Raw genomic sequence first — 22,285 nt, forward strand, 5'->3', positions numbered from 1 at the left:
TTATTTATTAGAAATACTTTACACTAAAAATAATATTTAACATATTATATTATATTATATTAATACATCTTTGTTTATATATTTAGTATGGTTTGATCTCATATACTCGTATAATTTTTTTAAAATTTTATATAAAATATAATAAATAATTTAATTTTTTTAAATTTTAAAATAAAAAATTTATATTTTAATGTTATTTTATTAAACTTTTAATTTTTATTCTCATTTTATCTTATGCGGGTCAGCAGCATATAGTCTGTGCTGGCGATTTCTAAGTGGCTAAATTATTTCTCTTCCGCAATTACCTGTACCCGTTCTTGATGCTCTGTGCTGGTGACACGGGATTTGCGAGTTCACAGGCTCGAGCATGGATGCTAACACGTACAGTTCGAGATCGAGAGAGAGAGAGAGAGAGAGCGTAGCTAGGTTGGAAAGGGTTTCAGCTTCTACGTACGAAACACACAAAAAGCTGCCGCCGGACAACCTTGCAATTAATACTACTATTACTGTAGCAAGAGCCAGGCAAACTGAATCACCCACGCATACACAGACACACACACACACACCAAGCTACGATTGCAGTTGAACGGATGCAGAGCCTCAGCTCTCTAATTACAACCCACTCACTCACAGACTGTTAACAGTTCTCTCACTTTGTTCTGCTTTTACGTACTCTTAAAACACTCTCCTTATCCTCAGCTCAAACCCCGCCTAACTGCGCAGCAGCAGCAGCTGCGGTCTGAATTCGAGAACTGCTAGCTGGTGCGCATCATTTATTTGTTTTTAATTGCTGCATCTTTCTTTTCCCGATTTGTCGCTTTCACTTTCCGTTAATCGCTGTCCTTCCTTCTTTAATTTGCAGAAGCCAAATGGTTTTTATTATCCCACGGTTCTACTTCTGCATGCAATCTTAATTCACTATCTTCTTGGTGGCTTAAGCTCCCTTTGATCCTTCTTATTTACGTACGTGAATGTGCTGTACCCAGCAATAACAATAATAGTATTATTATTACCATCATTATGCTGGCTTTTATTAACTCCCGTCGCATCTTTTTGAAAAAACAAGAAAAGATTCAATTTGGGTGGCCGATGAGTGGGCGTAAACTTCCTGTGTTTAAAGCCAAACTTTCATTGGCAGGAAACGGTTAGATAAATGTGCCAGAACTTCAGAAATTAGTTTAAAGGAAAAATGTTGCAGATCAGTTCAAGTTGCAGAATCCTAAGGTTGGTATAATTTTACTGACTCAAATCTATCTGTTTTCTTTATCTCGGGGCGTGTTTTTTCTGCGGTTAGTAATGCAAGTTTTGCTTGTTCTAATGCACATTTGATACACGTAAAGTGTGTTAAAAGAAGATCATTCCAAGCACAAACAACAATGGCTGCGCTGCTGCTCAAGAAGGCCGCACTTCTGCTGATGCATGGGAGTGTTAGAGGTCAAATATTACATTGCCCAAAAGCTAAATCCCAGGTAACGTGTTTTCTTTTGCAAGCAACTTTATCCAGATAAAAATGTAGATATGTTTGGTCGATCGATGCTTCTCTTTTGTTGGTATTTGCTTTTTTCGTCTTTAGTTTCCTCTGTGAGGCAGCTTATGCAGATAATGCTTGATTGTAGCTATTTCTTTCTTTCCCTCACTGTGCTTGTGGAAATGGATAGGTAGAGTGGTTCTGGCTGAGTCATGAATTAATGCACCCCACACCATTCACTTTTACCCATTCCCTCCGTACTCTTGACTGTGCTGTGTTGCAGTCAACGTAGGAATTGGGATGGTTAATGCAGTATTCCTAGCATGAATGCAGTACCCCTCTCCTCCTACTCTTTCGTACCTATGCATGCCTGCCTTCTTTCCTTCGGCTTCCATTCTTGTGTTATCCGGTCCCAAAAAAAAGTTCTCTATCACTCAGTACATGAGTACGTAATTGCTAGATACAGTATTCTAGAGTTACCGTAGTGAAGTTTCGCTAACTCATTTTTTTTATTATTAAAAAGAAAGTAGAGTTTATAATTTTTTAATATAAATTTTAAGATTTATTTATTTATTTTTATATAGAGATTATATAATCATTGTACATATCATTTCTAATCCGGCCATAGAAGAATTAGAAGGCCCATTTTGACTGCTTTCCCAAACCAAAATGTCAGCGTCGAATATGGGTAGGACATCTGTAGGCCCAACTTTGTGAGACCACAACCACAGTACCACGTAAACAGTTACCCATTGTAGCATGTGAAGTACGTTTAAGGCACTCCTGAATATATTTTTCCATACTTGCATTTAGCATGTGAAGTACCTTTGGCAAAAACCATACGAAAGAAAGTCTTTGGGATGTTATAAAAATTCAGCTCCCCGGCTTACACATAGGTCCATCCTGCTTATATTTTCAATAAATCTAAAAAGTTATGAGATGCAATGGGTTGTTTATAATCGAGGACAAAGAAGAAGAGGTCATGATATGAAAGGGTGAACCTCAGATACACAATGGAATACTTTTAATAACCATCTTTCTTGCAAATTAGATAAGGAATATAGTATAAAATAAACTCATTATATCCCACAAGTAAAATAGCAAATTCATTTTACGTGCAAAATCCCCTAATACGAAGGAAAAAATTATGGGATCTTGTTCAATTATAACTTCCACTATCAACAATAATGGATTTACATATAAAATGATTTCCAGATGCTACATGTATATCAAGAATGTCTATATTATTGGTTTAACATATAAATCATCACCAAACAAGTGGATTGCAACCAGAATTCCAAGAAAGATCTCACCAAGCAGCTATTAGTATTAGCCACAAGCAAATGGAGAGAGATTTCAACGATCAACACCCGTTAATATGGAGCTCTTATGTATCATCACAAACAACATACTGAAACTTCATCAAATTGAACCACAATCAAGCTTTTTCTATCATTTTGCACGACACTTCTCTATCTTCTCTCCCTTGATGCATATGCGCAACGCCACTATTTCTTTCTTTTTTAATTCATAAAGCCCTTGTTAGGATTGTAATTTTTTACCTATATTCATAGGAAAAATATAGTTGCAAGTATAATTGTGTACTAATCTGTGCACCAATGTGATGTGATTAGTCAAAAAGTAGATTTTATTAAAAATAATGTTAATTTAAATTTTAAGCATGAATAAATCAGTATTGGTACACAGATTAGTGCGCGACTGTGTTTGTATGTAGCAAAACTCATATTCATATAGGTTAATATTGTTGGGTTTGTAACATTAGTTTTATTATAGGTTAAAATATCATAAATATTAATATTTTTGTTAGTATATAGTTTTATTATTTTTTTGGTGATATTGTGGTTACTAATAAATTTAGATTTTAAATTTTATATGAGATTATATTAATCGTGTCAAATGGATTATACGGACCTGTTCAACATATTTACGTAAAAAGGGTTGAAAGAGGTCATATGAGTTGTGTCATGTTGAATCATTTCTAATTAATTATTAAATAGGTCATGTCATGTCACTATTTATTTAAGTGAGATCAAATATCTATGACTTGACATGACATAAACAAAACACACGAACACGAAGTGCCACCCTTATTTTTCGTAATATTTGGCCCATTCTCATTAGTATAACTTTTCTTAATTTGTAACGAGTTCATCTCCAATGCATCATGAATCTAGTGATATCTTACATCAATATACTTGGGTCTTGAATAAAAACTAATTTCTTATTAAGATAGATAGTACTCTTATTGTCACAATAAAACTATAGTTCTCTTGCTTTTGGTCAAATTCTTCTAAGAGATTTTTCATCCATATCAACTCCTTACTAACTTCAGTGATGGCAATATGTTTTGCATTTGTGGTAGACAAAACACTACATTTCTATAGTCTGGATTGCTATGATGTTGCTTCCGCTGAATAAGTAATCAATTACCCTGAAATAGAATTCAAAATCAATATCAGTAGCCATATCCGCATTCATGAACCCACCAAACATATGTTTGCCATAAAGTACAAACACATCCTGGAAGTGCTTCTAAGATACTTAAGAATCTATTTTACAATTGCCCAATATTCTTTACAAAGGTTAGAGAGGAATTGACCGTCAACTTCAACAATATGAGCAATATCAAGCCTTTTGCATACCATGGCATATATTAAGTTACCCATAGCTGATGCTTAATGCATATTTTGCATTTCTTCAATTTCTTTCTTATTTGTAGGATTATACTTGAAACTTAGCTTTAAATAACCTACAAATGGAGAGCTCTCTAGTTTTGTCTTACCCACGTTGAACCTATCTAGTACCTTCTTAATATAACTCTCTTGAGATAGCCACCACTTAGCATTCTCTCTGTCGCAAAAGATCCTCATACCAAAAATCTGTTTTGCAAATCCCAATTCTTTCATAGCTAAAGACTTACTCAACTCCTTTTTCAAATTTTCAAGTTTTTCATAATCATGATCAACTACCAATATGCCATCTACATATAGCAAGAGAATAATAAATTCATTATCATAGAACTTCTTAATAAAGGCATAATGATCTGATATAGTTATATCATCATACCTTTGCTCAATCATAGAGGATTCATACTTGTAACACTATTTAGGTGCCTGCTTGAGTCCATATAAACTTTTTTTTAGTCGACACATATATGTTCTTTGCCCTTCGCTACGAGCCTTTCTTGTTGTTGTATATGTTGTTTCCTCCTCCAAGTCTTTCAATGAAGGAAACCAATTTTCGCACTAATATGTTCAAACTTTAATTTCATTTTGGCAACCAACCTCAAGATAACTCTGGTAGATGACGTTTTTATCACAAGTGAAAAAGTCTCTTCAAAATCAATGCTTTTCTTCTTATTGAATCTCTTTACAACCAATCATGTCTTGTACCTTAGTTGTGAGGTATTTGGTTCAATAACTTCTATGTTCAATTTGAACACCTATTTATTCTCCAATACTCTCATTTTATCAACTCATAGATGTAGTTCTCATTCAAGGATTTCATTTCTTATCACATGACTTTCAACCACTCCTATTTCAGGTGATGCAGCATAACCTCTTGGCAATACCTTTTGAAAAGCTGACACTCTCTTGTGATCTTTTTAATTAAATTTCATCAGGTGTTTTGAAGGAGTTTACTCTAGTACGTTATTGTTTTGGTCCCGCATGATCAATTGCATGCTCACCATTTCTAACAATATCGATATGTTCTTTTTGTACATCTCCCACATGTTCATCATGCATAACAGGAGGAGTAAAATTCATAAGTTCATCATTGAAATACCTTACCCTTTCAATCTGAACTTTAAATGGTTTGGTCTTAAAAAAATTACATATTCGCTTTTTTGAATTTTCTTCTTGGTTGAATCTTATATTTCAAACCAAATTCCTCATTTGTCTAACCTAAGAATATAGATTGCTTGGACTTGCTATTAATTTAGGATGTCTCATCATTATTAGACTTGCTATTCATTTAGGATGTCTCATCATTATTAACATGAACAAAAAGCTTTACAGCCAAACACCCTCAAATGCATGAGAAATATCTTTCCCTATTTAACCCTTTCAGGAACATCATCATCTAAAGAAATTGATAGATAAAAGTTAACCAAGTCAATTGCTATTTACATTGCCTAACCCCATAAAGATTTAGGCAATTTTGCAAGAGGGCATAAACCCAATTCTTTTATAAATGGTTTTATTCATTCTCTCTACTACATCCTTTTGTTTTGGTGTCTAGGAACTGTTATCTAAAGCCTAATGTCAAGATTTCTACGATACTATTGAAATAATCATTTGTATTCACTACCATTATTTGCTCAAACACATTTTAACTAACTTAATTGAGACTTCATTCTTAATAGCCATAGCATCTCTATTAACTTTTTTTTTTCTTTGATAGGTAAAAAAATCATCTCTATTAACTTTTCTTTCATACGTCTTATTAAGAGTGTTGATCTTCATTTCCCTTGCTAGAATAAAAAAGTCATTATTCAGTTTTCACTTTCCACCTCCAACGTAATTGTGGTAGCCTTTATCATCTAATTTTCAAATAAAAATTAGACGAGCATATTAGGAATATGTTTGACATCTTTGAGAAGAAATTTGCTTCAAATATCGATTTTGAGCTACGTATTTCCTACGCCCACAATTATATACTTTGCTTTGTTTCCCATTCTAACCCAATCAAAACAGTCACTAGTATAACAAAAGAAGAAATATCTATATTTGATAGTATGGAAAGAAGTTTTTATATCAATTACTTATATAGAGTCCTAGCATGTAGCATTAGCTTGAGCATCATCACAAACAATGAACACATCACTATCAAATGCAATTGCTGTAGTGTGTTTTTCATCTTTACTTTCCTCATTTCTTTCTTTCAACTATTCATTTATAAAATTTCTTCACCCTTTCTTAATGTGCTAATCTTACTATAATGAAGAAATTTTATCCCTTTCTTGAAATCGATTTTCCTCTTTACTTGTCATAATTGTCATCATCACAAAATTTCTTTCTTTTACCTTTTACTCCTCTATTTTTCTGTAACAAGTGCCTCTGAATAAAAAGAAATACCATGTTCTTTTCTTCTTGCATCTTCATTGAACATACTATCTTTCATAGTACTAATGGTTATCATGCTTTTGAGAGCTAAATACTGAAAGACACAAATCATTCGACAATTAATAAAAAAATTTCAAATGCTCTGCAACACTTTGTCCATCCTTATATTTTAAACTTACAAACTTTCATTATAAATATTTTGTTTTGCGCAAACTTTCGATCATAAACACTTTCTAGTTTCTTCCTTCCAAAGATTGTAAGCATCAATTTGGCTACATAATGGAAGATACCTTGATAAACCCATTGTTTAACCTCGTTTGTTTATACAGATGAGATAAAAGTTGAATAAAATATTGTCACAATATAATTTTTAAATATTATTTTTGTTGATTTGAAAAAGTTGAATTGCTTTATTATATTTTGTATGAGAATTTGGAAAAATTCTAATGGTTAGATAAGATGAAATGAGATGGTTTGTGAAAAGAAACGAGAAAAATGCCCGACAGTTTCCCTATTCAGTTTCTTCCAATACTCATTAGTTTTATTTTTAAACTTAGCCCAAGCCTAATCAAAAGGCTTAAACAACTCTTCGCAATACGAAACATCCTCCATCCTTGTGTTCCAAATTGAATAATTGATATATGTCGAGCAAGAGTGTTTAATCTTGCTACTAAATGAACTGTCCATTTAAGTCACACAAATAAACAACGTCCAAGCTCTGTTACCAGTTTGGTAGTGTGGACATCAAATGCAAAACGTTGTATTTTTTAAACTTCTTTGTTCAAATTATATAGGCAATCTATTATAAAATAAACTAACTATTTTAAAAAAATCAATCAACATACAAGCAGGAATGCTAAATTTCTTAAATGGAAAACCCCTAATGGGAAGGGAAAAACTACGGAATCTATTTGAAAATTGATATATGTCGAGCAATGGGACAATCTTTGTAGTCAAGATATTTTCTCCTCTTATTGAAATAAAAGGATGGAGGAGTATAAAGGAGCAAATTCTATGAGAGGTAGTATTGTCTCGCACTTCTTCTTATGAAGATGAGAGAGGAAGGATGTTCACTTTGTTTGAACAACTATTTTTTAGACTATCTACATCCTTTTTTTTATTCACTACGGCCTCCAGGAGCCAAGGAGGTCTCCACTTTTAATGGATAATCATTTCTCGAACATGAGTTATGGCTACATATCTTTCTCCTTAATGTGCATGTTGACTTGGAAAATATTTTGAGGCATTGCTTTGCATATTTTTAGGAAAAAAATATATCTTTCTACAGGATAATTAAGTATGGACAAGCTTCTTATAGGTCAACACTTGATAATTGAAACACAGTTGTAACACTACATCCCTCTAGGCCTTGTAAAATTAGAGGAACTTGTGCTACTAACATTAAAACATATATTATTTGTGCCAGGTGTAAAAGATTACTTGCATTTATAAAAACACCTAATGCTTTAGCAAAAGAAATCTTTAAAAAAGAAAGAATTTATTTGGTAGCACTTATTGAAAGAAAATATTATGTCACTTGCTACACATCGTGGAAAATATAAATCATTGAATTGTAAAAGTAAAATCAAAATCGTTTCTCAATGCCTCAAGCCTCATAATCAATGTCACCTTCCTAGACAACATCCTCACAACCTTCCTCACCTAAGGTGGGAAAACATAAAAATAACTAAAATAAGTTAAATACTCAATAATACCCACATCATGCAGAAAGCATAATATAAATATACTATTTCAATAAACATCATTGGTTTTTAAGAAAAACTTTACTTTTAAGCATACATAAAACATTTACCTCATATTATAACAAACATACAACCTTCTTTTTCTCAACCTCAAGTATTAATCATTTATTACCTTAACCTCATCCTAAATGGATGTGATACTCTGTTAACCCTCGTATGTTAGAGTTAACAACCCTTGTGATCAATGGTTATTCCCATAGCTATCGGGTAAAATCGAACCTCAAGAATGAGTCATCACTAAGTCAACCGCTAGTGATATATTTTGGCGTTGTCATCCGTCTCAAACTCATGGTATTGTCCTTATCTTGGCCCATTCATTAACCTAATCAAACACATATAATCATACCTTTTCATTTTTTTTCTTTTCTTTAATATTGTCTTATCTTGCATTCGTTAAAATAAATAGTTATACTATATAGTATTTAGTCACACCATCATTTATACTATTCTAAAATCATATAACATCTTTCATCATAAATAGGGTTCGTAAAAAAGGGCTGTCAACAAAGACTAATACTACATACAAATATATATTCCTTTCTAAACCTTTACCATATATATATCGAAGAACATGATCATAGTCACTTACCTCAATTCTTCTGCAAGTTAAGCTAATCATGCGTGACTCCAAGCTTTGCATTGAACCTATAATATTTTACATGATAATGTAAGCTTTCTGATTGGTTAAACATCACGTGTGATATGCTTCATTTGTGGAACCTTGGGGGGTCTAAGTTCTTTGGTTACTACTCTTCCTCACCTATTTTGCTCATCGAGTGTTTTCCTTGCCTACTCGTTGCTCACTCACTAAATTGCTTGCTCAGTACTTTGCTTGCCTCCTCCTTGTTCGCTTGGTACCATGCTCGCTCGATGTATTACTTGCTTGACCTTACTCACTTAACATGTTGCTCATCTAAACTCGGCCTCCTTATTATGTTGATAAAGTAGATCATGAGAGATTTGGGGAGGAGGGTTATAGTGTACTACTCTAGTTGAGTTGGGAGGAAATACTTACTCAATTGTATGTGCAGTGAAGAAACTTCTAGGTCCCACCAAAGTTTAGATCCCAGCAAAATAAATGGCTTTACATTTGTGAGATATCTCTATAAACAAAACATTTCTCTTACTTTTAAGGTTAGAATGAAAACATCTTAAGTATTTAAAAATGTTGGGATTTTTTGTGTAGAGCTTGGTTTATTTTGCGGCTACCTGATTTGATGACTCAATCCGATAATTATGCTTGGGCTAATAGGCGTAGGCCTAACCGAATTAAGATTTATGCAACCCATAATTAAGGTTTATAGACTAATTAATTACCATAAATAGGGTTTCGCCACACAAAGACACACACACATATATTGTATTTCTGTACAGCCGCTCATTGTATTTGCTACACTATGTGTTTCAACTTTCAAGAAAATAAAATCTTCTACAACTCTATATGTATATGAATATTACCTAACCACGTAAAATCTTGTTTGTCCTTTTCTTCTTATTGTTCCCAACAAAAAAATATGATAGAGAATGATGTTTCTAATACTGTGAGTTCATTTAAATCCTTATGAATATAAGCGTGTCATTAATAAATACTTTTATATAAACTCAACTTGTTTTGGTCAAAGCTTAAGTTTATAAGATCTAATATTCATAATCAACTATGAACTTAAAAATTATATGGTTATTAAAATACAAGAGTGTCTATTTAACTATTAAAAATTCATCTATACACAATTTGTCAAACTAATCAAACTAAATGCTATGATCTTGAACATAATCAAGCATCTAATTACTAACTAATTAAATCAACTTATATAAACTAAATTAAATATTAATGAATAGCTTTGCAAAATATAGAATATTCCGTTTCGAAAAAACAAATTAGTATTCTTTATATATATATATATAAAGAAAAACATATAAATAATCGATCGGTTATGAAAGAGTAAATCATTTTATATCTTCAAAACTCTCACGAAAATCTAGGCAACGTGTGGTCAATTAATCTGACCTCCTCAAAACCAATATTTTAGGAGTAAAAACACGAGTTGTGGTCCTCCATCCGCAACAAGCTGTTCAATTAGATAAAAGGATGGCTCTACTGTCATGCACGGGGCTTTTACTTAGTAAAAACTAATTAATAGCTTAATTTACTTCCTTACTCACGAAATGAAAATAAAATAAAATAAAAATTCCCAACGGAAAATCTAGCATGCAGTTTCCTTTATCTAGCTAGCTAGCTAGCTGCTACATGATGAGTACTAGGTCGAGGGACTCAATTCTTGTCGAGGATAATTGTGTATAAATATATAAAAACGTCCAAACACTCAGAAAGAACACTCCTCTTTTCATTTAATATCCTACAACTTTAATGAGATTCTTATTTGAAGTGCTTTATCCCTTATCTTATGTTCATGAATTTAAGAGTACATGATCCCTCTTTTCATGATTCTTATTTGAACTGCTTTCTCAAAACCTAATGAAATATTTTCACTCAAACCATGATTTCATCACTACTAAATGAAAAATTATGAAATGATCCAAACATTCCCGAATCTCAAAGTTTTAATTAAAAAATATTATGATCTGTAGCACGTGATTTCTAGACTGATACAGCCAACAAAACTTTTTCTGTGGCCCTCATAGAAAAGGAATTGAAAAAGGAAAACGAAGTTGAAAAGGGATCAGAAGTAGTACATGGATAACTACAAGTAGTTGGGGTTGGGGTAGGGGGCAATAACTTTCTATTTACTAATAATGAGTTGCAGCCAACCCGAACAAAAAGGGTCATTTTCAAACTGCACCAACTGTACGTACAACACTTTGGCTTTCATTTGATCATCTGTAATCAGCCAAAGCTTTTGGTTTTGGTTCCCCCACTTATAAAATTGGTCCAGCTTTCACTCCAAGACAAACCATATTACATTATTAGGGTTTGTTATAAGGTTCCTGCATCTGCATATATATAGTACTGATCATGATCACCATGTAGCTAGGCTTTTCTTTCATATATAGTACGGCATGGGGTTTTTATAGTTCTCATCAGGAAGTGGAGTACTGGAATTAATGGATTAAGAACATGTTCGTGGTCTGTGTCTCCCAGCTAGCTGATCATATCTTTCTGCATCTTTTTTAGGGTTTAGTTATATATTATGATTCAATAAAACTTTTTTTATTCTTTGCATCAGAAAGTGAAGAGATTTTTTAGGTTTTCAAGCTCAAAACAGTGAATTCGCATCTCAAAAGTAGGACTATGGTCATGATCGATCTTGCATGTTTTTGTTTTCAGCCAGCAGTGTGGGAAATATATATTAAAGCAAACGAACAGTGTTTTATCGATATATATTTTTAGGTATTTGGGGTTGTCAAAGTACAAGAAATTAAAATAATATTTTTTTTAAGGAATAGAAATCTTGAGGTTTAATGCTCAAGTCTGATAATTAGGGTTTCCGAGTTAATTGGGTTCAGAAATAAATGGTTTTTTTCCCAAGCTGCACTTACAAGAAACTACAATAAATTAAAATAATATTTTTCATGTTTTGGGGTTGGGGTGCTAGCTTGCTCTATATCAAATTAAAGGAAAAAAAATTAATTAGATGGTAATCAACTTGGAATCTAAATGATTGCCATGATCATAGATCGATCTATATCATGTTGCCCTATGATCAAGCATTAATGTACGTATTTGAACAGAAGAATTTATATATATTAAACAGAAAGAACATATACATATAATAAGTATTGTTATTCTTATAAGATCGAAAAGGAAGAATTGTATTTACAAGCCAGTGCGAAGAAATACTCTTGGCACATTAGACATTAATTATTTTAAAAATTATAAATTCAAAATTTTAAAATTATAACATGAGATTTGTCAACGGTTTGGAGTGCCTGATTTATTTATTACTATAACTAAATCAAAAATTTTATATGTAACTTTTGAGTACTTTTTATACAGTACTTTACTAATATGATTGAATGTGTTATTTTTTAAAAATATAAAATAATTGATTTAATCAATTACATCAATGGAGTATACAAAAAATATGCAAAATGATTGTATAGATTATAACTCGAACTAAATTAGCCTTAAAAGATGTTGGATTAATTCGCACCAATAATCTACTTTTTTTTCTTAAATATTAAGCTACAAGCTAGCATGCATATCCTTGCGTCCGTAATCAATTCATGTTAATTTGTTTGCTTTTGTTTTTTTATAGTGCAAAGGGATGATGCAAATTTAGGTAAGTATTGGGTTTTTAGAGATACAAATGGGTGTCTAGAGAGAGTAATTTAGGATACTGCATATATATTATATGCTCCATAACCGCTCTAAATAAATAATCACACTCACCACTCTTAAAATAATACACCAAAAAAGGTATAAATTCTCAGCACTCTTTAAGGATCAATACACCAAAAAGATATAGTAATATCAAGAAACTGATCCCGTTCAACGAAATCGGCTGTAAAGTTAAAGCAAAAGCCAGAAAGACTATTATGACTCATTCAACTCTGATCTTATACATGTCTGATCACTCTTTACAAGACTAGAAAAAAAGAAAACCTACCCCAAAAAATCCAAACATCCGAACAAGGATAAAAGAAAATAAACTGCATAGAGGGGAAATTGGGTCGACAAACGAAGTATTTCAGGTCCCATATATGTTCTCTTGGCCAGTAGATGGAAACATGCTTCAAGACAACACTAACCATAAATGTGTTTTTTTGGTAATCCTCTAAGAGGTCTGCCCAAGTTTTATACTGAAATAGTGAAACACGATATTTGCATATGGGGTTGCAAACTTAGATAGGTTTAAGGTCTCTATCATCCACACCACAAACTTAGATAGGTAAGTCTGTCAACTCGGAGAATAAGATAGGTAGAAACAGAAGGTCGACAGATCACAATTTTGTAGGCGTCCAAGGAACACGAAGAACTGTACCAGCACATGGGGCCCATGTGCCAGCAGTGGAGGAGCACAGATGGTAAGATCTTGAAGATATCAGACGCAGGAATCAAATGGAGTGGCGAGTGTAGCGATTGGAGCTTTGGTGATGGGCACACATGGGGTTCACGCGTCATTTTGGACGACGATGCGTGAGGGCACACTCCTCCACCATTTTACGACACTAATATTTATTATTTTTTATAGATCAACGAGCTGGAAATCAAATAAGCCAGCTTTCATTTCTAACAGAAAAGAATTTTGATTCCTTTTATTTATACAAATAAGATGAAATGAAATGAGATTCTTTTTAAAAATTAAATAAAAAAATTATTATAATATAATTTTTTAATGTTAGTTTTGTTGTAAGATTTAAAAAAATTAAATTATTTATTATATTTTATATAGAAATTTGTGAAAATTATAAAGAAGAGATTAGATGAGATGTCTTGGTTAACAATTTAGGACAGGTTTTGCAAGTAAGATTAAAATTTTGAGTTGAAATGAAAGTTTAACATATTATTTTTTAGTATTATTATTGTGGGACTAAAAAGGATTATGCCCTTTATTTTAATCTCACCGATTTGGGACTAAAAAGGAGCAACAAATCAACAATTTCTACCTTATGACTTTGACTAGTCCCACAACCAAGCTCTACCTCAATGAAAATCTTCATAACTTCCGCTATCATGTTTCACCATAAAAGCATACCTACTTAAAATAAATCAATTCCAAACATTTCAATTCGGCCTATGTCGAATAACAACCTTGTTGAAAATTGTGATGTAACTTCCATGTTTGGCTCTCCTGAAAGTTTATCAGTCATCGACATGAATTTCCACCACACACCTTACATCAATGCCAAACTAATGCTTGTGTGCAAACTTATAAGCCCGCTAACATTAACACATCCTCTATCATGGTAATTTTGAAAATTAGCGACATATCACGAGAATGTACATGTCTCTTTTAAATATCAAAGTCTTTCATGGAGAGAGACACAACATTAGCATCATTTCCAGTATCTCTATTTAGTGACTTGGAGCTATTTGCCAAACCTGCTCCAGCTCTTGGACCATTTTTCTTGACGTGTCCAGATTGTCCACACTTCCAGCAGACTAGTTTTTTCTTCATGGAGTTTTTCATCTTCCAATTTTCAGCTACTACCATTACTAAGTTCTTAAGTGGAATATTATTTCTACTACTTAGTCTTTTCTCTTCAGAAAAGATTTTACTGGTAACCTCTGAAAAAATTATTTTCTCCTTCCCATGTATCAAGGAAGGTGGAAGAGACCAGATGAGTTTCAAGGTATGATCTTCATTATCAATTTTCACTCCAATAACTTCTAACTCAGCGACAATGCCATTGAGAATGCTTAAATGATCTGAAATAGTTGTACCTTCACTCATCCGTAGTGTATGAAACTACTTCTTCAAGTACACATGATTTGAGACGCCCTTCATCTCAGACAACTTTCAAATTTTCTCAAAATTTCTTTGTCGTAGATATTCCATGCACATTTGCAAGAATATTTTTAGCCAGACACAGGCGTATCGCACTTGCTGTTATCAAATCCAAATCCTCCCAATCTTCATCGCTCATTTTAGATCTGCTCCTTTCACCAGTCACACTAGTACCAGTACTAACTTCAGGTGTTGGTCTGTCCTTCAATGCACTATAAGAAAAATGGCCTTTTGCGACCAATTTATAGTAACGAAAAGACTATTAGCAACCAATTTACTTATGCACACCACTACCACACCAAAACTCCACCTCACAAAAATAACCTAGTGGCTCTGATACCAATTGTTGAAAATTTGAACATTCCAAATTCACCCCCCTAGGATCTACCATTTGAAAGAATAACAAGAAAAATAGAGAAATAATAACAATACAAGATATTTACATAGAAACTCCTAAACAGGAGAAAAACCACCAGATCCATAGAAGAAAATTCACTATATGAAAAATTATTACAATTATACAATTTTTCTCCTCACCTTAAACACACTTACAAAGCTTTCCCACTAACAAAACGTTAAATTTATACCTAGCTTCTTCCCTTTTTTACAAAAAGGCCTACAGAGAAATTTAATCTCACCGATGTGGGACTAAAACTGAGCAACAAGTCAACAAAAATCCGGTCATTTAGGACTGTGTTGTTTACGATGATGAGTAGAAATCTCATAAATTATTAGTACTAGTTCGTACAACCAAACGGGGCTGAACTATATGTATATATATATACACTGATCATAGCTTTGAAAGAAAGAAAAATTGCTGCAGGATCAGTCCCTTAACCAATTAGTTTATCCTCGCAGCCTATATAGCAATTAAGCATTCCCCTAAATTGTTTAAACTATCAGAAAGTAATTATAATGGCTCATCTTAAAATTAAATATTGCTCAAAATTCATAATGTCTAATCATCACAGATAGTAGCCATTTTCATCACAAATAATTGACCATTGAACATGAATGAGCGTTTTTCTTATAATTATGGATACATGCAGTTAAATTGTTCTGTATGACCTATAATTAATTCTCATAATTTTAATGGTCATGAAATCCTTATATTTTAGATACTTTGCATGTTATAACACATACATACATATATATATGTATGTATGTATACATGTATATACCACTTGCAAGCTTGACAGCTTTCCGGCTTTTCATCCCTGAAAGTCAAGCAACTTGAGGTCCAGCTTTTTCCTTCAAAATATGGATATATAAATGTGATTATCATATTTCGCAGTATATTTTAATTTCTGATCTTATGCTAAATGCGGCTTACTCTTATTTTGTTCTGCTTGATCCACGTAATTTGCATGTGTCTCCTTTAGCACCTCCCAATATATATCCTCATTAAATCTAAGAAAAAAATTACAGGAAAACGGGAATTAAGGAGACAAAAGTATTTGAGGACATGATTGAATTCAGTGTTTGTCTTTCATATATACTAAGTTAGACCTGATCTTGACCTTGAATGAGCTAACATTTCCTTTTCTAATCATCCAAGCATTTGAGGATAGCTCTTGCATGTGTGAAAGTGTTTTAATTCACCTATGTTCGGATACTAAGAAAAGTTTTCTTATAAATCTCCAGCCAAGTAGATTGGACAGGAATGTTTACATATATAGCTAGCTAATAATTAGGATATAAAAAATAAGGAAAGAATTTGCCAAAGTAACCTCCTGTGCTGCACTTATATATACCTACCATGCATGGAACCAAACTAATATTTTCAAAATTAAAGAAATTGGTTAAAATTACTGTGTTAATAAAGGAAAATCAATGCAACAATTCTCTTTCAGTTTCCCTCACATTTCAAAGATCAGAATTAACTAAGGAAGGGATCTTTGATATATATGGAGATAGTACTTAGAATAAAATTAATTTATATTTCATCTTTACTTGAAAATTTAAATTTGAAGATGCAGACAGAAAACTAATCAGACAAATATATATATATATATATATATATATATCCAACAGCACTTTGATTGATAGATCAGATAAGAAAAAAAAAAAAAATAGACTGAGAGATGACATCTTTACACACACACATGCAATTACAAACGTTTTTATTCACAGCTAGCTCTGAGAGATCATCTATGATGTGCTACATAAAGTAAATGATTTGAGTATTACTACCATCTTATAAATCCCCTTGAAAAGCGATTAATAGTATAGATACATACCTTCCTTTAATACTTGAATACAAATAATTAATGACTAGTACAAGCAATAGATGTTACCACTTGGGCAGCCCACAACTTCAACAAACAGATTGAAAATGGAACACCCTGACTTCCACTAGTTCTGCATATTTCAACCTTCCTCCTCCTATATATACATACATACATATATGTGTGTATATATATATATATATAATCATAGCCCGCCAACAATGATATTCACTGTAAAACTTTTTAAAGTGAGAGCAATTATTGCTTCTTTAAGACACAAGTTTCTGTTCTAGAAAAGTCTAGGTGGTAACCATATCTCTTCTTTGGACAAACCCCGAAAGATGTATATATCTAGGTCTCTAATTTCATTCGGAATAAGCTGAAAGTTGGGTTTTTCTGCACTAGAGCAGTACTAATGATGTGAACCTCAATTGACTCGTTTTGAGACCCACTAATAATATTGGAAAAACAAACCCAAGAAAACCAAACTCAAGTCAATGGATGGAGAATCTAAATCACCCGATCTCCTCCTCTCAAGCCCATCTTGAATGTTGGGCTCTTGCTAAACAAGTCTCAAGTGCATTGCACCCCCATCCATGCATAGCTTCCTTGATCTTCCTAACTCCTGATCTTGTAATTGACCCACCTGAAACTTGTAAAGGATCTTTATGACTTGGTCCACCTTGGGACCCATCAACTAATTATAGGGATTGTTCTTTCTCCCTCCTCTTCCTTACTGATCAGATATTAATTGAGTTCACAGCTTGAGTTTTTGCCATGGAGATCAACTATGATGCATTAATGAGTTTAGTAGCTTTTAATTAATAGATCAATACAGGAACATGAGCTAGCTCATGATGGCTATCCATCTCCCTCCCAACATAAGAAAATTAAATTTTCCATTTTAGAATTTAGTTGTGTACTTGTTGCAAATCAACTTTGCATAATTTCCTTGTGTAAAAGTAATGTGATAATCGGTATGTTGAAATAATCTCACTACCTGGGTGTCAATGGACTTTGAAAGCATGGCCTCAAAGTGGATCAGTGAAGCGTCTATTCAATCACATCTCAAAAGATAAATCAACATTTACTGACGTAATGCACTTACAAAAAAAAAAAAATATACAAAAATATTATAGAGAAGCAACCCCCCTAATTGGCCTTCAATTTCCCTCATGTATATATAGATAGATGATCAGTACTAGCTAGAGAAAATATCAAAGCATGGTTAATTAATCTGCAGTGAGCCTAGAAACACAAGTATTCGGGGAAATTTTGCTGGCAAAAGCTTCAAAATTAAGGGAATTACTGAGAAATAAATAAGGAATTATATATTTATTGGAATTAATGAAGTTTTAATGCATATTGACCACGGAAGACATCTTAATTTAGCATTATCAAGCCTACAATTAATCGACCTCATCATATAGATAGGGTACTTAATTATGTGAAACTCAGTCCTAATATATGTGAAACAGATGATCATGATCACGAATTAAAAGAAACATGATATTATTAGAATGAAAGAGGCCCATTAATAATCATTCACTAAATAATTAACAAGAATTGTAAGACGAGAGACTTCTCTCTAATATGTTACATTTCAAAAGGAAAAGGCACCACTTGTCATGCTGCAAATGTTTCTTTACTGATCCAAGCTAGCGCCAGACATACGAGAGATAATCCTTGTCATGTTGATTATTATTGTTGCCAAAGAATGGAAAGTCTGTAAATTCATGATGCTGCAAACAATTGTATGGAGAGGTCAGTAATCTGAAAGTTTTAGGTCATCTATGACACTATCCTCTTGAAGATGCATGCTGTTCATTGCACACAAAACTAACACGAAAAAGAGTACGCATTTGCAAAATTCAGTAATTAAACATGTTTATGGAACTTGCCTCTTGGGAAATTCCAGTATTGATGTTCACAGTATTGAAAATCAAAGATGGGCTCCACCTTCCAATAATCACCAAAGAATCATCATTAACCATGTCTTCCGCAGCCCCTAAACCATCATCTTGGGCATGAGAGCTTTCTTCTTCAATCTCAGGTAGTACTTCCATGGAAGGGTTCATGTTATGGCTGTGGGTTCCAGCAGATTCTTCACCAGTTTCCAAAAGACTCCAAAGACGTGATCGGCTGAAATCACATGAGTTGTTATCCACTTCACATAATTTTGATTCATCCAGTCTCCGAGTCCTCAGCTTTTCTTTTGTCCTCTCCCTAGCCCTTGCCCTAGCTTGATCCCTTGACTCCCTTGCAAGAGGGTGAAATGCACTTTTCCGCCACTGCCTAATATTCTTCTTCTCTTTAGGAGCTGTACACGTCGAGGCTCTCTCTTTTGAAACAACCCTGCCTTGTTGATTGCCATCATAGATTGCAACCTCATCAATGCCAGACAAGACTTCGCCGCACTCGGAAGTAGAAGAAGCACTAGTCTTGACACCAACGCTGCAACTGCGCTTCATTTCTCTTGCCAGCTTCTTGATTTCAACTTTTGCCTGCAGGAGTAGCCACTCGACGGTCTTGCTTGCCTTGTCAAAGCCTAGCATGTCTTGGAGACCGAAAAACTTGCGGGCAACTTCAAGGGACAATCTCATTCTCCGATCCCTTGGTCCTCGCGCAGTGTTAATCTTGCTGTGCCGATCTCCCTTGTAGGTTCGTTTTCTTGGGATCTGCTCGGCCACTTTCTGTCGATTGATGTGAGTTTTCCTCGAATCGACCGTGTTTGTGACAGTTCCGGTTGTGTTCTTGTCGGATTTCACCATGGATTGCTGGTGAAATAACACGTCATGGTGGTTTTGGAGGAAAGCATTCCCATCTATGGAGGGAGAAGAGGAGATATGACCCAAGAAACATAAAGGAGAAGGGTCTTCTTGTTTTGAATTGGAGATAATATTAAGGTTAGGCAACTGCAAAAATGCTTGTTCAGAATATGAGATCAGGTCATTGCAGATATTATAGTTACTGTTTGAGGGATACATCTGTGATTTCATTTGCACTGGACAACACTAGCTAGGCTTGAAGGTAGCCGGCTGCAGGTCTAATATATATTAGAGCTAGCTTGAAAATGATGTAGGATTGATAATCAATCCTTTTCTTCTCATTTCGTTTTCCCACTCTGCAAGTGGATAACAAGACTTGAGAAAGATGGTCCCGAGTTAGTGTTTTACATCAGATCTTTGAGAAGAACAGCCTGAAGATGATACAATGTATGTATGTGTGTGTATCAGTATCTCTCTGTGTGTTTCAGAGAGAGAGAGAGACTCGTGCATTTACCTCCTCCTAAACAATTAGGACTACAGCGACAGAGCCATAACCATGGGGTTTGAAAGAGAGAGAGAAACCGAAAGAGATTTGAATAAAGATGGTGAGGAGGTAAAGCAAGCACCACCCGGGAAGGGGAATTTATTGCAGACAAATTAAAGAGCCATGTATCTTTTTCTTAAATCATTTTTTTTTTTTTTTTTTATCTTTTTGGGAGAACAGTACTTGACTCCTTTGAAGTTTGAAGTGATAACTGAGATGTATCGAGTGGATGGAAAAGAAAAAAAAAAACAATTAATCGTGCCAATTCACGTGTATTGCAGGTGATGAGACTTTGATAATGAACTTCCTCCACCCCCAAAATCTTCAGCAGGCGCACCTCATTCACAATGATGCTGCATTGACTATATTCATCAAACTTTGTGTTTTAGAAAGTATCATATATAGTGAGAAGTTGGAAGTCATAAGTGTTATGGTAATTGGTTTTGTTGCTGCAGCTAGCTAGGGCTGTGATTTTTTAACTCAATGGAGGGCTTTGTCTAATCAAAAGGGAGGGACAATTATTTCAGCTCCAGGGGGAATGCACTGTATGCCTGCCATGAGAGGCATTGCTCCCTTTGACCGGGCCGGGCCTCACGTCCCTTTCATCGAAAGCAGGACATCCCCATCTCTCTCTTCCTCTCTCTCTCTCTCTCTGTCTCAACTCTTTGTGAGAAAGCAAGACATCCCCATCTCTCTCTCTCTCTCTCAACTCTATGTGAGAATGTCAAATGAGTTTCTTCCCAAGCGTGCTTTATCTGTTTAGCTTTTTTTCTCCTCTCTCTCTCTGTCTCTCTCACAAGAATGAGTTGCTTCTGCTTGTACTTGCCACTGCTATATCATAGACCGTCTACAAAACCCAGCCAATCACCAGGTGCCCTGGCTGAAAATATCCCAATCTCATCTTATTTTAAAATGGCAATAGTCCCATCCACACTTGAAAGCCCTAACCATTTTCTTTGTCGACCTTTGTTTCCATTTATACAGGCTGCAGTCCTTCATCCACTTAACTGAAATCATCTTCTCTCTAGCTCCATCCATCCCTAGCTAGAACTGAAGTACTAAGCCTGATCACTCTAGGCTAGCATAATTATAAAGACCCCATGATATATATATTATAGCAAAGTGTTCTAAGGTACTGGTTGCTTTCAAGGCCGAGGAGATAACAATGAAAGAAAATGGGAGTTACGTAGTACCATTTTGGAGTCTGATAATGAACGCATACCAAAAAAAAAAAAACCCCTAAAATACTTTGTTTATAATTCTAAGCGCTTTCATCATTTCCTTGATGAGTTCTCAATTCCCTGATGATCTCTGCCATCACTTGTCTTCTGCACGTACGTAACAAAAGCCCACAGCTTTTCCATTTTTGAAAATATCTGTGCAAGTTTAGAATATAAAATCTCATGTCTTTCTTTAAAAAAGAAAAAGTGACTTTCTGAAAAAATAAAAAACAAAAATATTTTTTTTATAATTTGTACAAAATTTGTATGTCTTGCAGCATTACCAACTATTTAGTATTTTTTCAAAATTAGTATTTTTTCATATAAATTTTATATTTATTTATTTGTTTAAAGATTATACGATGTTTGCACATTCATTACAAATATAATTTCTTTCCTAGATATATAATCTTGTTTGGCTTATTTTATAATTGGGATTAACATATATATCCAAAAGAGATTGATCTATATATAAATATTAATTTTCATCTTATCATTATAATTTTTTCAAATTTCTATATAAAATATAATAAATAATTTAATTTTTTCTTAATATTTTTAAATTTTAAAATAATAATAATATTAAAATATAATATTTTAATATTTAATTTTCATCCACCTATCAAGAACCTAATGTTATATATATCTAAATTAAAGATCTACATATATAGAACTTAAAAAAGATTCTCATATTAAAAACAAATAAATAAAGGAATCTTTTCCAGCATAATTGCACAGTTCTCCAAATTTTTATGTATTATATTTTCTTTCTCGAACTTTTAGGCCTGTCTTATCTC

The 22,285-nt window shown here is 33.5% G+C and overlaps 1 protein-coding gene and 1 long non-coding RNA gene across 2 annotated transcripts; one reads left to right on the forward strand and one right to left on the reverse strand.

Annotated features, from left to right (window-relative positions):
- The first annotated feature begins 527 nt into the window (after positions 1-527).
- LOC122298609 lies at positions 528-21,057 on the forward strand. Its single transcript, XR_006239474.1, has 5 exons — positions 528-762; positions 863-963; positions 1,139-1,224; positions 1,341-1,469; positions 20,550-21,057. It is a non-coding gene; the product is annotated as an uncharacterized LOC122298609 (long non-coding RNA).
- Positions 18,442-20,665, reverse strand: LOC122298608 (transcription factor DICHOTOMA-like). Its single transcript, XM_043108429.1, has 2 exons — positions 18,858-20,665; positions 18,442-18,698 (listed from the first exon to the last, which is right to left on the reverse strand). Exons 1-2 carry the CDS (start codon positions 19,953-19,955, stop codon positions 18,615-18,617), a joined length of 1,182 nt encoding a protein of 393 aa, XP_042964363.1. The 5' UTR covers positions 19,956-20,665; the 3' UTR covers positions 18,442-18,614.
- Positions 21,058-22,285: the final 1,228 nt, after the last annotated feature.

Source organism: Carya illinoinensis, chromosome 16, assembly GCF_018687715.1.
Source record: "Carya illinoinensis cultivar Pawnee chromosome 16, C.illinoinensisPawnee_v1, whole genome shotgun sequence".
NCBI lineage: Eukaryota > Viridiplantae > Streptophyta > Magnoliopsida > Fagales > Juglandaceae > Carya > Carya illinoinensis.

Bases quoted from the DNA above. Each gene is read 5' to 3' on its own strand.
- LOC122298608 (XM_043108429.1), bottom strand. From the start codon at position 19,955: ATGAAATCACAGATGTATCCCTCAAACAGTAACTATAATATCTGCAAT. The intron at 18,699-18,857 runs GCAAGTTCCATA...AATTGTTTGCAG, and splicing joins ATACTGGAATTTCCCAAGAG to CATCATGAATTTACAGACTT.